General features: G+C 42.0%; 1 protein-coding gene across 3 annotated transcripts in view; it reads right to left on the bottom strand.

Annotated features, from left to right (window-relative positions):
• Positions 1-880: 880 nt before the first annotated feature.
• Positions 881-13840, bottom strand: part of LOC107554894 (brain-derived neurotrophic factor) — a 28654-nt gene continuing 15694 nt past the window's right edge. The window contains exons 1-2 of one of the 3 annotated variants that reach the window (XM_016237540.1): positions 12111-12167; positions 881-2276 (exon numbers count right to left, since the gene is read on the bottom strand). In XM_016237540.1, the coding sequence (XP_016093026.1) occupies positions 1455-2255 (801 nt within the window). In that variant the 5' untranslated portion in view covers positions 2256-2276; positions 12111-12167 and the 3' untranslated portion in view covers positions 881-1454. Of the gene's footprint in view, positions 2277-3213; positions 3250-12110; positions 12168-13840 lie in introns of those variants that run through there. The other 2 variants (XM_016237541.1, XM_016237539.1) reach the window with 2 other exon arrangements.

Below are 13840 nucleotides of genomic sequence, written 5' to 3'. Positions count from 1 at the left end.
AAAATGGTATGTGTTTGCTGAGAAAGATGCACCCATGATCATTTATTGGGACTTTCTGCTTGAGCATCCTTTCTTTACTGCCCTGTCCATGTACTTATGATGCAGTGAGATACTTACCATAAACAGATGAAACTCCGTGTCCTCCCTTATCTGTGGCAGTGTATCAGTGTCACACAATTTCTGTTCTGTTGTCTGATAACAGCCTTTGAAGGAAAGCAGGCTTGTGTATAGGTCTGTGTCTGTATTCAGGTGTATCAGATATCACGAAGAGTGCATTGGAGTGTTGACTCCATTGATCTACCTTTCAGACAAAAGAAAATCCTAATCTCTCAGTGCTAGTGATGACGACCTGTACCCTCTGACTGGACAACATTACGTGAGGGACTGGTTTCCATAGAATTTACATGCCAAGTGTACAATAGGTCTTACCTGAGAACTCTTTGGACTGTTTGTTCTTCTGTGGAAGAGAACTGAATCTACATTGGATAGATGTGTTCATCTGCATTTGCGAAATTCTTCAAACTAGCTTTTGATCCTCTTGATTATACTGATATTTATATATGGTGAGAGAATAGGAGGTACTTCAATGGATCTCTATCCCTTTCGAAATCATTTGAATGTAGGATCCAATGTATGTTCACTGTGAGAGAAGAGGTTCTCTCCAAAGCTTGTGCCAAATTTAGACCTGCAAAGGGAGAGCTCAAACTTTATTGACATTGGTTTTGTTTTTCAGTTGCCTATAGTAATTTTATTTCTTCAAATATTTCAATTTAATATTGCAAACAACTTCACAACATACAAAATGAATTATATTAATCCAGAACACATGTCAATGAATAAATTTTATATATATTTTATATATATTTTTTCATCTTGTGGGGATAAAAAAATAAACAGCAAAGCTTTGACAACAGCACCTTGACATAGTATGTATTTCCAACATTACCTTGAGAAGTTGAGGATAGTAAACAGACAGAGTACTGAGAGGAGGAAATCCTGTTATGGTTGAGAATGTAAACGGAATGTTTTGGTCGGAAATCATTTCCTTGTTTTCCCAAAGTGGACAGTTTCTCAATTCAATATTGAAGCAGCATGCAAGTTTTTTTTTTCTTTTTTTTCCCTTGAATGTAATTCTTCCTCACCCCCTCCTCTCCTCATCTCTCAAAATCTTGGCAACGTAAAAAACACAATGTCTCGAGGAATGTGATATAGTAATTTGAACTGGGCGCGAATGACTGATCAGATCTTTTTTTAATTGTTTACAAGATCATGAATATGTTCAATAAATAGACTGTAGTATCACTTTTACTGTATAAACTTCATCTTTTTTACATGCAGTCCATAAAATTTTCATCTGACGGAATAATTTACCCTGTTATGTATTTACACAAATAGATATTTTTATTTTATGTCTCTTTTTTAGAACTCTCAATAAAATCTATACATTGTGTACACTATCTGCCCCTCTTAATGGTCAATGTGCATACACACGAAGTGTCTATCCGTATAAACCGCCAGCCGATCTTCCTTTTGCTATCCATGGTAAGGGCTCGCACGTAAGACTGGGTTGTCCGGCATTGTGAGTTATAGTGTCGCTTGTCTATTCCTCGGCAGCCCTCCTTTGTGTACCCTAAGGGGTTGCATTTGGTCTCGTAAAAGTATTGCTTCAGCTGACCGTTAGTCACGGGGACTTTCTCCAGGACGGTGACCGTCTGGCCCGACATGTCTATGGCCGTCTTTTTGTCCAGAGCCGTCACCCACTGGCTAATACTGTCACAAACGCTGAGCTCCCCTCGCCGCGCGGGGTCCGAGTGCCGCCGCACGCGCATCGACATGTTGGCGGCGTCCAGGTAGTTTTTGTATTCCTCCAAGAGAAAGAGTAACGGCGGCTCCAAAGGCACTTGGTTGCTGATCATCACCCGCGAGGCGTACATGTCAACGTCCTTTGAGTCAGCCATGGCTGCGGGACCACCCCCTCCTTGGCCCTGGTCGGCCCTGGGGTCCAGTTGCTGCGTCGCTTCTCCTTCCACCTCAAGCAACTCCTCAATCACCTGTTCGAAAGTGTCCGTGAGCGAGGGCAGCCCGCCCCCACTCTGTGGAGTCCCGTGGCCTCGGCTGCCTGAGGTGATGGCAGCAGCGGCGCCCAGGTACCCCTCGGCCCGGTGACCCCCCTGCACGCCCGGGATCTCTCTCATGGGCGCAGCTCTCATGCAACTGAAGTATGAAATAACCATAGTAACGAACAGGATGGTCATCACTCTTCTAACCTGTTGGAACTGGAGACAGCAAAAGAGGAAAGACGAGAGGGATGGGGGGGGAGTGAGGAAAGGGGAGGGAGGAAGAGAAAACACAACACAACGTTAAGCAACCATTTTCTTTCACCATACTGCAATAAACGTTATGTTAAACACCTTTATTAAAGGCCATGTGTTATTGTGCCCAACGAAGCTTCGCAAATCCTTTCCGTAATGCGCTACAAAGTACGACACAAACAAAACGTGCCAACTTGTTATTTCTTTGTTTCATTTTCAGTTACCGGCCCGTGGAAGCGCAACTAACACTCCACGCTTTCTCCGTCCCTGCACACACACCTGCACGTTTGTGCCCCCCTTCCCTCACCAGCTAATACAGCGGGCTAAATTCAGAGACCCTGGAGTATCATTAAGAGGAACACACGAGAGAACTGCTCCCACTCTCCTCCGTCTCTCTCTTCCCCTTCCCTTCCTCCTTCTCCCTTGCCTCCTCTGTTCCCTTAGAGGTGTGTGAACTGCTTGTGTGAGTATCAGACAGAACAGATATAGGTGAAGTCAAAAAATGAAAGAACAGCTTCTATCATCAAGGGTTTTTATGAGCAATTCAATACTGAATTCACTCTATTTTACATTTGGATATTTACTGCAATAATACATAATTGTTACTACTAAAATCATAAAAGGTTTCTTTTTTTCATAAAAAGAGGGATAAGGAAAGTCACAGTAAGAATGCAGAGAACGAACTGAAATAGAGTGATTTAAGAAAGATACACAGAGAAGGAGAAATGCAGAAAGACCCCAGTCATTCATTCACTCATTCAGACCTACACACAAACTGCCATGTTCTAATCAATGACATTTTTCCAGACTATGAAAGCAACGCAACTACATGAAAATTCCAGGAAACCGTGAACCTATTTGATTCCTCCTCTCTCCCTTCCTCTCTGCAGTGTTCTCTTACCTCTCTGAAGTCCCTTTATGAGTCACTGCGATTCATTGCATCCAACGGCATCCCAGCGCATACGAACAGACAGGGGAACATGCATACACAACAACAAAAAATACCCATTACTCTCACTTTTCTGAGGAGAAGGAGAAGGGGAGAGGTAGGGGTGGGGAAAGGGGGGCGGAGGGGGGAGTGCATTTAAAAATATCCAGCACCGCAGCAAGGCTTCGCCAGTTCTCTGTGTGCTGTCCTCCCGATGCCCCACACAGCTTTAGGAAGAGGCAGAGGGAGGATCTACTCCCAGAGCAGAAGGCAGTATGGGCCGGTAGGAGAGAAGGAGGGACACGCCCTGTCTAAAAGGCATTTGTTTCATTCTTAATTGGTGTCTGGGGCCACGGCTGCGATTTGCTAGCGCAGCGATGACTGCCATGGAGATGTGCTTTCTATAAATAGGCCGGTTGGGAGTCCCACAGTCTCGATTCAGAATATCACAGCCCTCTACTTAATGAGCTCAAAGTCCCCTCGCTCAGTGACGTCGCAGTCCACGAGGGGTGTGTGTGTGAGAGAGCGTGTGGGCACCAATGTATGTGTGTGTGTGTGTGTGTTTGGCTAGGGAGATGAGGTGGGAGCATCTTTAATCTCTCCTCTCAAATGGTCAAAAACAAGCATGGAAAAACCCAGAGCTGAGGATACAGCTGTGGAGGACAGATCAATCTTAATCAAATCAGGCAGCGCGCAAAATGTGTGTACAAGCTGCTTCTGCGGGCATGAAAAGATACTTCAGTCTGTCAGCTTTCCCCGTAATGGAAAAAGCTTCTTACATTGTCAGCAATTACCTCTGCTGAATATAGCGAGGAATTTAAAGTGCCTGCCTGAGGATTATTCAATGATTCTGTCTTATTTCATTCCTCCAGATGTGTCGCGCCTGTGAGGACGGATGGATTATTGTCAGCGTTCCTGCTCTCAAGACAACCTTAATGTGGGTTTACACACACACAGAGCAGCACAGCCCAGTAACGCCCCAGTTTCAGGATGATCCCAATTAGCAAACATCTGTCGTCTCCCTAATGAGAGAAGTATTTATATATATTGCAAAGGCTTACCAATAAGTGAAACCCAAATCCCTTCTGTTGCCCTACCTGACAGCAGGTGGAGTACCAATGCCATCTCTCATCCAAATCCTACCGGTAATACATAACCTTAAATATATTACAGAGCTACATGGCTTTGAGGTGTCATGTAAAAGGGCGAAGGTCAGTTATTGTTGACTACTGAACGTTAGCGCACAGCGCTGACTAAATTGTATCTTTACCTCCTAATTAGACTAGAGCACCGGTGTGTAGTTGTGTGGCAGGGGGTGGAGGCCGAGAGCACAACATCCCTGATGACGTCTCTCTCTGGTCTCAAAGGGAGATGAGAAGAAAAGGGCGGTGGGGCTAGAAGGAGTGGTGCTAGGGGGCAGTGCCACTCATCAGCTCGCAATTGCTTTCTATTTTCCTCTGGGGTCCCTTTTCACCAGGAACAACAAACAATTTTATTTCTAACTCTGCTATTTCCTGTTTCCATCAAGAGAATCAATATGGATTATGCTCTCAATCAACTTCCTGTTAAACGGTAATCTAGACGATGAATCACTTTATTGCTCTGGGACTGAGTTGGCAATAACTGAGACCTTCTGTCTCATTCAAAGCAGCGAGGGAAGACAAGATTACCTTGACGGACATGTTTGTTCTGCTTTTAATATGCGTGCGTTTGAGCTGCGCATGATAATCACAATCTCCTGTCATCGTATGGTATGATGTGCAAACATCAGTTATGTTTGTGTACACAGGCAGTACAGGTGTTTTAGATGGGTCACAGAAAGTGAGTGGCAATGCGGTTGTAGCCGCCGCAAAAAAGAATCCAGTCACGGTTTCAGGTGTTTAAATGTCCAAAATAAAAAAGGTGACTTTCATGGTTAATGCCGAAATAATCGGTTCAACTGTTAGGTAAACAAAGCTGCTAATTCATGCTTTTTGTGTCCCATTTGTTAGGCCTTTGAAGCCAGATTCATTATGAGGCATTGAATATACAACAAACCAGGTTTCCATCAATCAAACCTCTCATATGACAAACCATCCAGCCTTCAGTGATCTTTCAAGCTCTCTATCTACAAAATAAGATACAGAACGCTTGATGAAATACTTCACCCACACAGCTGTATTTGATCCATATGGCTGGGGCTTGGTAGGAGCACGTTCAAACGGCTTTCACTGTAAAACATGATTGTACTTTAATTGGGCATGAGTGGCAGCTCTATGGTTTTGGCAAAAAGACCACATGCACCTGCTCAGTTGTTTGGAAAGGGGCAGGTAGGACAGGATAGATTGGTCTGCATGATCTTGATTCCCCCACAACTGCATTTGCTTAAATCTCCATGTCATAGGGGGATTAAGAAACAAAACCACTCATTACAGATGTATAAGACTTTTCCAACTTAAAAGAATTGTGGTAACAGACACTTTTCAGACGCTAGTCTTAGCACTCTAAAGAAAAAATGAAAAAGGTATTCACTCCTTAAGGACAAAGACATTTAACAATGCATGATTAAGTATTTGAAAAGAACAAAAACAAAGTGAGGGAAAATGCTTGTAGCCTGAGAGAAGATTTTAGATTGCTTTGGTGTATTTGTCTCAATGACTATATATATATAATATGATTCCTTGTTTACCAAAGTGAATCACTTAAGCTAATGCGAACTCAGTTTTGTTTCATTTTTGTTGACTATTTGTATTTAGACAAAATAAGAAACTTTAGCAACACGTGAACACCTGAAATCTAGTTTAGTTTCATGTAGAAAGCTTCTTTTGTACAATCGGTAAAATAATAATTTATTGTTTTAAGTTATTACATTCGCAGTTCTCCATTCAAAAGATAATTTATGGTTTTCAGTTATTGCATTTGCCCAACTTAAATTCACTTTAAATTCATTGGCTTTTCTGCCACCAAATGCTGCAACAGCTTCCTAATGGACAGCCGTTAGGTTAATATGAAACACCTTTTTGTGACAAGACTATAGATCATCTGCTGAAATTGATATTTGCAATTGTGACTCCACAAAGGTAGCTTCAAAGTAAAGAGCTCACTCCTTGCCCCCACCACATCAAGGACCTATTATTCCCTGGCCCTCTCTGTATGTGATATTTTAAACTATTGTCAGCTCGAGTCCCTCTGTCTGCCAAAGGAGCTTATGTGCCAGATGTTGGTTCATTGCTTTTAATACTATTCATTGTTCTTCCAGTGTCAGTTATGTTCCTCCAATAATGGGAGTGGTTTGTTTGATATTTGTAAGGTAAATGGTCAGAGATGTTCAAACTAATAGGGCAGTGATATAATTTTGCTATTCGACTCCAGCTTTACTATTTATTCTATGCAGTATTTCACATGACCTTCCAGGAGGAGATTAGGAGAACTACTCCTTGTTCTTTCACCCCATGCTATACACCACATCATTAGCCCCATACTTTCACCAGGACTCTAAAGCTCCAATTGCTTTTGGATCTAGTCCAATGCAAGATTTATATTGATGAGTTTGGTGTATAGTGATGATGATTATTCTCTGCATAAGGTAATGGGGTGGAGCGGTTTCAAACCTAGCTGTTCCCAGCATGGGAGTGGATGCTAACACCTGCCTCCTCACACACACATACACACACTAACTCCCTCTCTCTTTATTTCTTTCTCTCCTTCTCATCTTCTTTTTGCACTACTTAACTTGCATACTTTCACGAATACACTTTCACCTTCACTCATTTTGACATACTCCTGCTTACAGTCCCTTCCTCTCTCCTATAGGGACAAGCCAAGTTGAATATAACTCATCCCATAGGTTCACAGGAGGAGAGGGCAAACCCTGGATGACAAAGAGTTGCATCAGCAATTACTGAGCGACATGACTCCAAGAGAGGTAAAATGCACGCATGCGTGCGCGCACACACACACACACACACACACACACTCACTCATGTACACTCTCACACTGTGCATTAAGGCTGTTCCAGCTAGGTAATCCATAAATAAATCACTCTGCTTCTCATTAGGAGCACAAAAACAACATGGATCTCATTCAGAACTGCACATACAGCACAAAGTTGACACCAGCACCACAGACAGAACTAAGATAACCACAAAGTGGACATATGGACTAATGAGAATACAGCAAGAGATGAACTGTGGGAAGACCTTGACTTTCATTTGCTGCAACTTTGTGGAAACTTTAGGGTCTACAAAATGAAGACAAAATATACAGTATGGACATTAGATCTGAAACATTTGCTGAAACTTGACCATCAGGATCGGCGTGTTCAAAGTGTTGAATGTTGAGAGAGTCGGAGCGGCGTCAGAAGCGATGGCCGTGTCTCTATCCAATAGGTCGGGTCGCTAATGACGTCACCTCAGCTTTCTCAAAAACTCGCCATCTGTTGTCTTGTGTTCTGTCTTGACCCATCGTAGCATATTCCATCCTGGAGCTGACAGAACAGGTCTTCCACACAATGGCAAAATAGGATTTTGAAGTTGCCTTGTGACACTTAATGAAGCATCTCTCTGAACATGTTGGAGGAGATCTGTGACCTGTACAAACCTGAAATGGTGAAATACTTTCCACTACTCCAGGGCAAGATAACAAACTTTTAGAGTGTCAAAACTAGCTGTAAAAACAGAGGCGATGGCTTCTTGGGGGAAAAAAGAGCTTTGGGCCACTGCTAGAAAATTAGAAAACTAGACCAGTTCATAGTGTGACAGGCCAATAAAGTCAGTTTACAACATTTATCAAACACATCACAGTACTGTCACAGAGCACAGGGAAGTGAACAATGTCATTTCTGACCATCAGTGCTGCAATGAAAAACAAAAAGAAACCACAAAATGGGTGTCAGCATGGCACCAGATTGCACACTGAAATACACTCTTAAAAATAAAGGTTCTTTATTGGCATCTATGGTTCCACGAAGAACCGTTTAACATCCATGGAACCTTTCCATTTCACAAAAGGTTTTTTATTGTGGAAAAATGTTCTTCACACCAAGAAAAATGGTTTTTAATGAAAGGTTCTTAGAGGAACCCATACTTTGCTATGAAACAGGAACTCCGCCTTTATTTTTAAGAGTGTATCTGAGTCTTCACAAACATTTCCCACACAAGCCAGCTGTAAACAAAAATATGAATGATGAAACATAAATCATGCAGAGTATACTTTAAAAAACTCAGTCAACGTCAATGATTTAGTGTTGTTTAGTCTGTAATGTGGAGCGTACGTTTGCGTATGTACACTCGCTCAAGTGCCCCATCTTCCCATTTTGTCATTGCATTGAAATGAGTGAGTCATGCAAACACAATGGGGTCACAGCACCCTAAATAGCAAGGTTCTTTTCAAAAGTCTTACAGTAAAAACATACATATCGAGCGTCGTTTACAAGCAGGTTGTGGAGGAATTACACCATAAAGTGGAAATATCACACGACGTCTTGCAGAACGAGCGCTTTGCGCTAGAGCGCCGCAAGTGACGCTCCTGCTTGAGCGCGCCCCCAATTCCTCAAACCTCTCGAGGTTTTCTTGCGCGGAATATCCCGCGATCGGAGATGCTGATTGACTTATAGTATATAAGACTTATACTGTCCAAATAGTATCACACACTAAAAGCGTCGGAAGTATCATTCAAATAATTTTGGCATCAGGAAATTAGCCTTTATTAAAATTGTGATTAATTTCAATATGATGATTGGTATTTTTTATAGTTATTACTATTGTTGATCGCAAAATTGTGAGACTATTTATGTGCGCAAAATAGACTCTTTTAAGGGGGGTAAATAAAAACCCGGACATTTTCCTTTTTCGCAATTGTGAGGAGCACAGGCTTTTATTTCCCAAAGGAACTCTGCATATTCAGTAGGCCTATAATAAATTCATCCCGCGAGTGAAGCAGGGCGCAATAAGTCGGTACATCTCTATAAAAGTTAATTAAGAAAGCCGCTCTCCGTAAACAAAACAATTTTCATATTTAGTTCTTAAATAAATATCTCCTTATCATCCGCGGCGGTCAGTCAAACGAAGATGAAGGAAACGCGGATTAAACTGTAAAAATATAATGCCACAATAGCATTATGTGATGTCTGAATTAAAACCTACCAAGCTCAGATTTGTTATTGACGCCCACCCTTAACTCTGCAGCGATCGGAGAGCGGAGGGGAGGGGGGGGCGGAGAGGGAGATTCTCAGCTAGATAACACAACCCCATTTATGGACTGATCCGATGACGTACATTGCAGAAAGTTCTATAAAAAACCTTCCGTACATACAAAGTGTGTCGTGCCATCCCCCAGCACCCCCCACCCTCCCCGCATCCGCCTCCAGCCCCCTCCCCCCGCATGCCCACACCCACACCACATCTCTATCCCTCTCTGTCTTATGAACTAAAATTATATTATATATAGGTTTATGTTTAGAAATAAAAAAATGCATTCAATAAATGAAAACATGACTCCGAGCCGTTAGGGGTGTAATAAAACCACACACAAATAATCGTTTAATAACAACAACATTTGACTCTAAACAAAGCTAAAAAAATATTTTTATATTTCAAATATTGATGCATAAGTATTTAGGCATTCGCCACTGGATTAGTTGTAATAAAAAAAATAAGCATTATTTCGTTGAAAAACACAGAGCTGAAATTATGCATGAAATATTTGCTCATAAAAACGGCGGTCGTGACCGTTTTGTTGCATGTCAACAATAATGTGCATAACAAAACGACAAGAGCATTACGAAGATTACAATGACAAAACGGCAATAATAAAATCTAGTTATAGCTAAAACCAGCTGCTATTATTTTCGGACTTGTCCAAAAACATATGCTGCTGTCCCACTTGATTTATGTCACTTTAAAGTCAGATGTTCGATACATTGTTCTGTGGCAACAGAGATTTTCTCGACAACATGTTTCGTACGATTATAATAAGGAAAAAAATGTTTAATAGAGAAATTACCGATTTAGCAGTGCCGAGAGGAGCTAACGCTGCCGGACAAAGAGAAACAGTCATAAGGATCATTTAAAAGCAGCTAAATGACACACTGAATGTCTCCCGCCTGATAGACTCTTGATTAACGCAGTGCTGAGGCGCCCGTGGGCTTTCATGTCTGTCTGTTTGTCATTCAATCGCTTCACCCTTTAATCAGATTCTTGGATACAAAGGGGAAAAAAGGCGACCGTAGCCAATATCCTCCGCTCATCCCTCTCAGCAACCGAGACGAATTCCTAAACTTAGTCGGCATAAAAGTCAGAAAATCATCAGCGAAAGTCTCCTTTAAAACGCTGACTGTCCTAATTTCGCCTCTGTCTTGCACAGCTTTTCTCCAGCTTTCTCCACAATACGCGTGACACCCTCTCAGCCATTTCCTTATCAGGCAATCTTATCGCTGGCTCCATCTAACCCAGTCTGAACAAAATCTGACCACGCCTATCCAAATTCTTATTCACTTTAACTGGAAATATATATAGGAACACACAAACACACACACACAATGTTTTGACCATCGGGCTATTTTTGGCGAGGCAATTCATAATACTTTAACATGATATGTTATCTGTGGCGAAAGCTTTTAGCTCTAAGTGGTTCCCAACTGTTCGGCGTGTGCACAGACAGACCTGTGCGCTGGGGAGCGAGATGAGCAGGTGATGCTGGAGGAGAGGAGTGGAAATCTCGGGATGAATGAAACGGAGAAGCGGTCCGTAGTAAAAACACTAGCAATATGTCCACGATGACGAAGTGCGGAGATGCTACAGACGCGATTACATTGATAGGGCTGGTTGCACCACTTTAGGATCGATTCAACGAATAAATTATCCCTCCATGCTAACGAAAACAACATTTAGCTGATAAGAAAGGATGATGAGAATGACAGCTACAGAGATAGATAGATAGATAGATAGATCTGGATCTTTTCGTTTTCAGCAAGACAATAAGTAGGAGGTAGCTCGTGCTGAGTTTATTAAAGAGAAATCTCGGGATGAATGAAACGGAGAAGCGGTCCGTAGTAAAAACACTAGCAATATGTCCACGATGACGAAGTGCGGAGATGCTACAGACGCGATTACATTGATAGGGCTGGTTGCACCACTTTAGGATCGATTCAACGAATAAATTATCCCTCCATGCTAACGAAAACAACATTTAGCTGATAAGAAAGGATGATGAGAATGACAGCTACAGAGATAGATAGATAGATAGATAGATAGATCTGGATCTTTTCGTTTTCAGCAAGACAATAAGTAGGAGGTAGCTCGTGCTGAGTCGTATATTTTATTAAAGACAAGCCCCATTATTCAGCAAGCAAAGAAAAGCGTGTGCTAGACAATTGCGCATTTAAGACAACAAGAATTCCGCACGCATTTGATTATGATGAGGACGGAAAGTCAGCTGTTTACGCACTGACATGCACTATTTACTTACATTGTTTGTGTTGCGCTATAAATAACAACTCATGTAAAATAACTGCTAAATATGAACGTCTCTATAGGGGTGAACTGTGAGATATAGAAATTAATACATTATTCATTTTCAATGAATTCGTGACAGAGCTGTGGTAGCTAATTGAAAACTTTGTCACCGTTTGGTTTTCTGCTCTAGTCATAGTGTAAAACCATAGGAGTAAAGTAGAGGAAAAATGTAAAAGGATAACATTTCCCTCATGACTAAGTGCCTGCTCTCTACCATCTCTACCCAAAGCTCTTCCTCACAGCGCAACATTTTCTCTATCCGTAACCACTAATCAAAGTTAAAATGCCTAAAGAGGTGCCATTTCTCTATGTAGAAGTAAAACATCTGCCCAAGAAGGGTTGCTAGTTAAGTGGAGAATAAAACAAACAGGTCTTACCTTTTTAAGAGCTGACAACCACTATCAGTGGTTAGATCTCCAAGACCAACACTTGCATTTCCCAAAGTTAACGCTGTGCACCAAGTGGAGCTTGCAAAGTACGCGTACACTACAGCAGCTCTACCATTGCAACTTTCACATGCTCTAAGTGGCGACAAAACTCCAAGCGCAAGTAAGCAGCCCCACTATCGACTGGTTCTTTTCCTCGCGTTTGTTTCTTTGTTTTGTTTTTTCACCGGTCTCCCTCCGAAAGCGAAAAAAAGAAGGAAAAAGTGAAACAATTCCCTAGCTTTGGCAAAAGAACTGCAAAACACAAAAGGCGATGTCCACTCACTCCGTGTTAGTCCGCAGCGTTCAACGACTCCGGTGCCTCTGTCCAAAGTGCTGAAATCATAGCACAGCTAAGGTTACTTAGAGGCAAAAATCTATACTTTCGTTAAGTGCCACTTGATATTGCTTTACTCTATTGCTTCCCCACGCCTTGTCACGTGAATATATCATTGGCAAGCCGGTCCTGTTAATATTTGATCACATGTTGGCCGGTGGTTTTCTTAACAAAAGAATCACTTATCTGAAAAGTCGCTCATAACCCTCTTAAGTGGAGTCCCCCCAAATGGCTTGAAACCCATGTCCCCAAATCACACAGTAATAGCTCCTTGGTGCTCTGCTTTTGTCCTGCGGGGCAGATGGACATATCTACACATGTTGCTTTTTCACTTACAGAGAGAGCACTTGTAAAAATGATATTCAGTATAAAAGCTTAAAAGCCCAACAAGGCATCAAAGCGCAGATTGGCACATAGCGCAACAAGGGCACAAACCCAATTAGAATGTATATTCTCTACGGCTGTTTATGTGCCTGCGTTAGGTTTGCTCAGATTTTTTTAAATGTATTCTCTACCTACGAATCACAGAAAACAGCAGCATTACAAAGTTTTACATTTATGTTCGCAAACCTGAACCCTCGTGTAAGTAGCCTTCAGCGTTAGGGTCCATAAGCACGAGAGCACTCGTATGTGTCGTACATCAAAATCTGTTATTTTGATACCAACCCTACAGTGTAAACACAAGCCATGCCTTTTGGAGTAATTATTCCTTTAAGTGTAGTATTTCCGTTCTACTTACCATGTTCCCCTATGCTGTCCTAGAGATAGAAGTGTCTTAATATCCACACACTCCAACAGATGCTGGTAGGTAATGTGTCTTGTTTGAAGTCATCATATGAGAACTTCTGCCGTGCTCAGAAGATCGCCCACCACTTGGGTGACTTATGAATCTAATAACCCTTTGCAATATCCGCGTGCTTAAACTCTCTAACACCTTGGTGACTGTGCCGACAGGACAAATAGCAACCAGTCGCGATTTACCCAAAAACCCTATACAGATTTACGCAGTGCCCTCACTCAGAGAAAAGCCGCTAGTGCTCTTACGTGATTGAAAGACGCGAAGGCGGTCAAGTTTAGGTAGCAACTACAACCCCGAGACGCGGAGTGAAAATGAATGACCATAAGAAAAGTTGCGCATCCAAGACAGCAATGTGCACTTTTTTTCGTGTGTCTGTGCGTGCATTGCGCGTGATATGTCAACATTACGCGAAACCGGTACAGTTCAAGACATTTTTCATATTTGGCTGTGTTCCCAGCTGAGGGATAAGTCAGGTAAGATCACATTTCACAATATTATTTTCTGCCAAGTAGGACCAAGTTCTCGGGAGACTTGTTGCTGCTGCTA

Source organism: Sinocyclocheilus grahami, unplaced genomic scaffold (genome assembly GCF_001515645.1).
Source record: "Sinocyclocheilus grahami isolate Dianchi unplaced genomic scaffold, SAMN03320097.WGS_v1.1 scaffold518.1, whole genome shotgun sequence".
In the NCBI taxonomy this organism is placed as follows: domain Eukaryota; kingdom Metazoa; phylum Chordata; class Actinopteri; order Cypriniformes; family Cyprinidae; genus Sinocyclocheilus; species Sinocyclocheilus grahami.
This window is presented reverse-complemented; position numbering and strand designations above follow the sequence as displayed.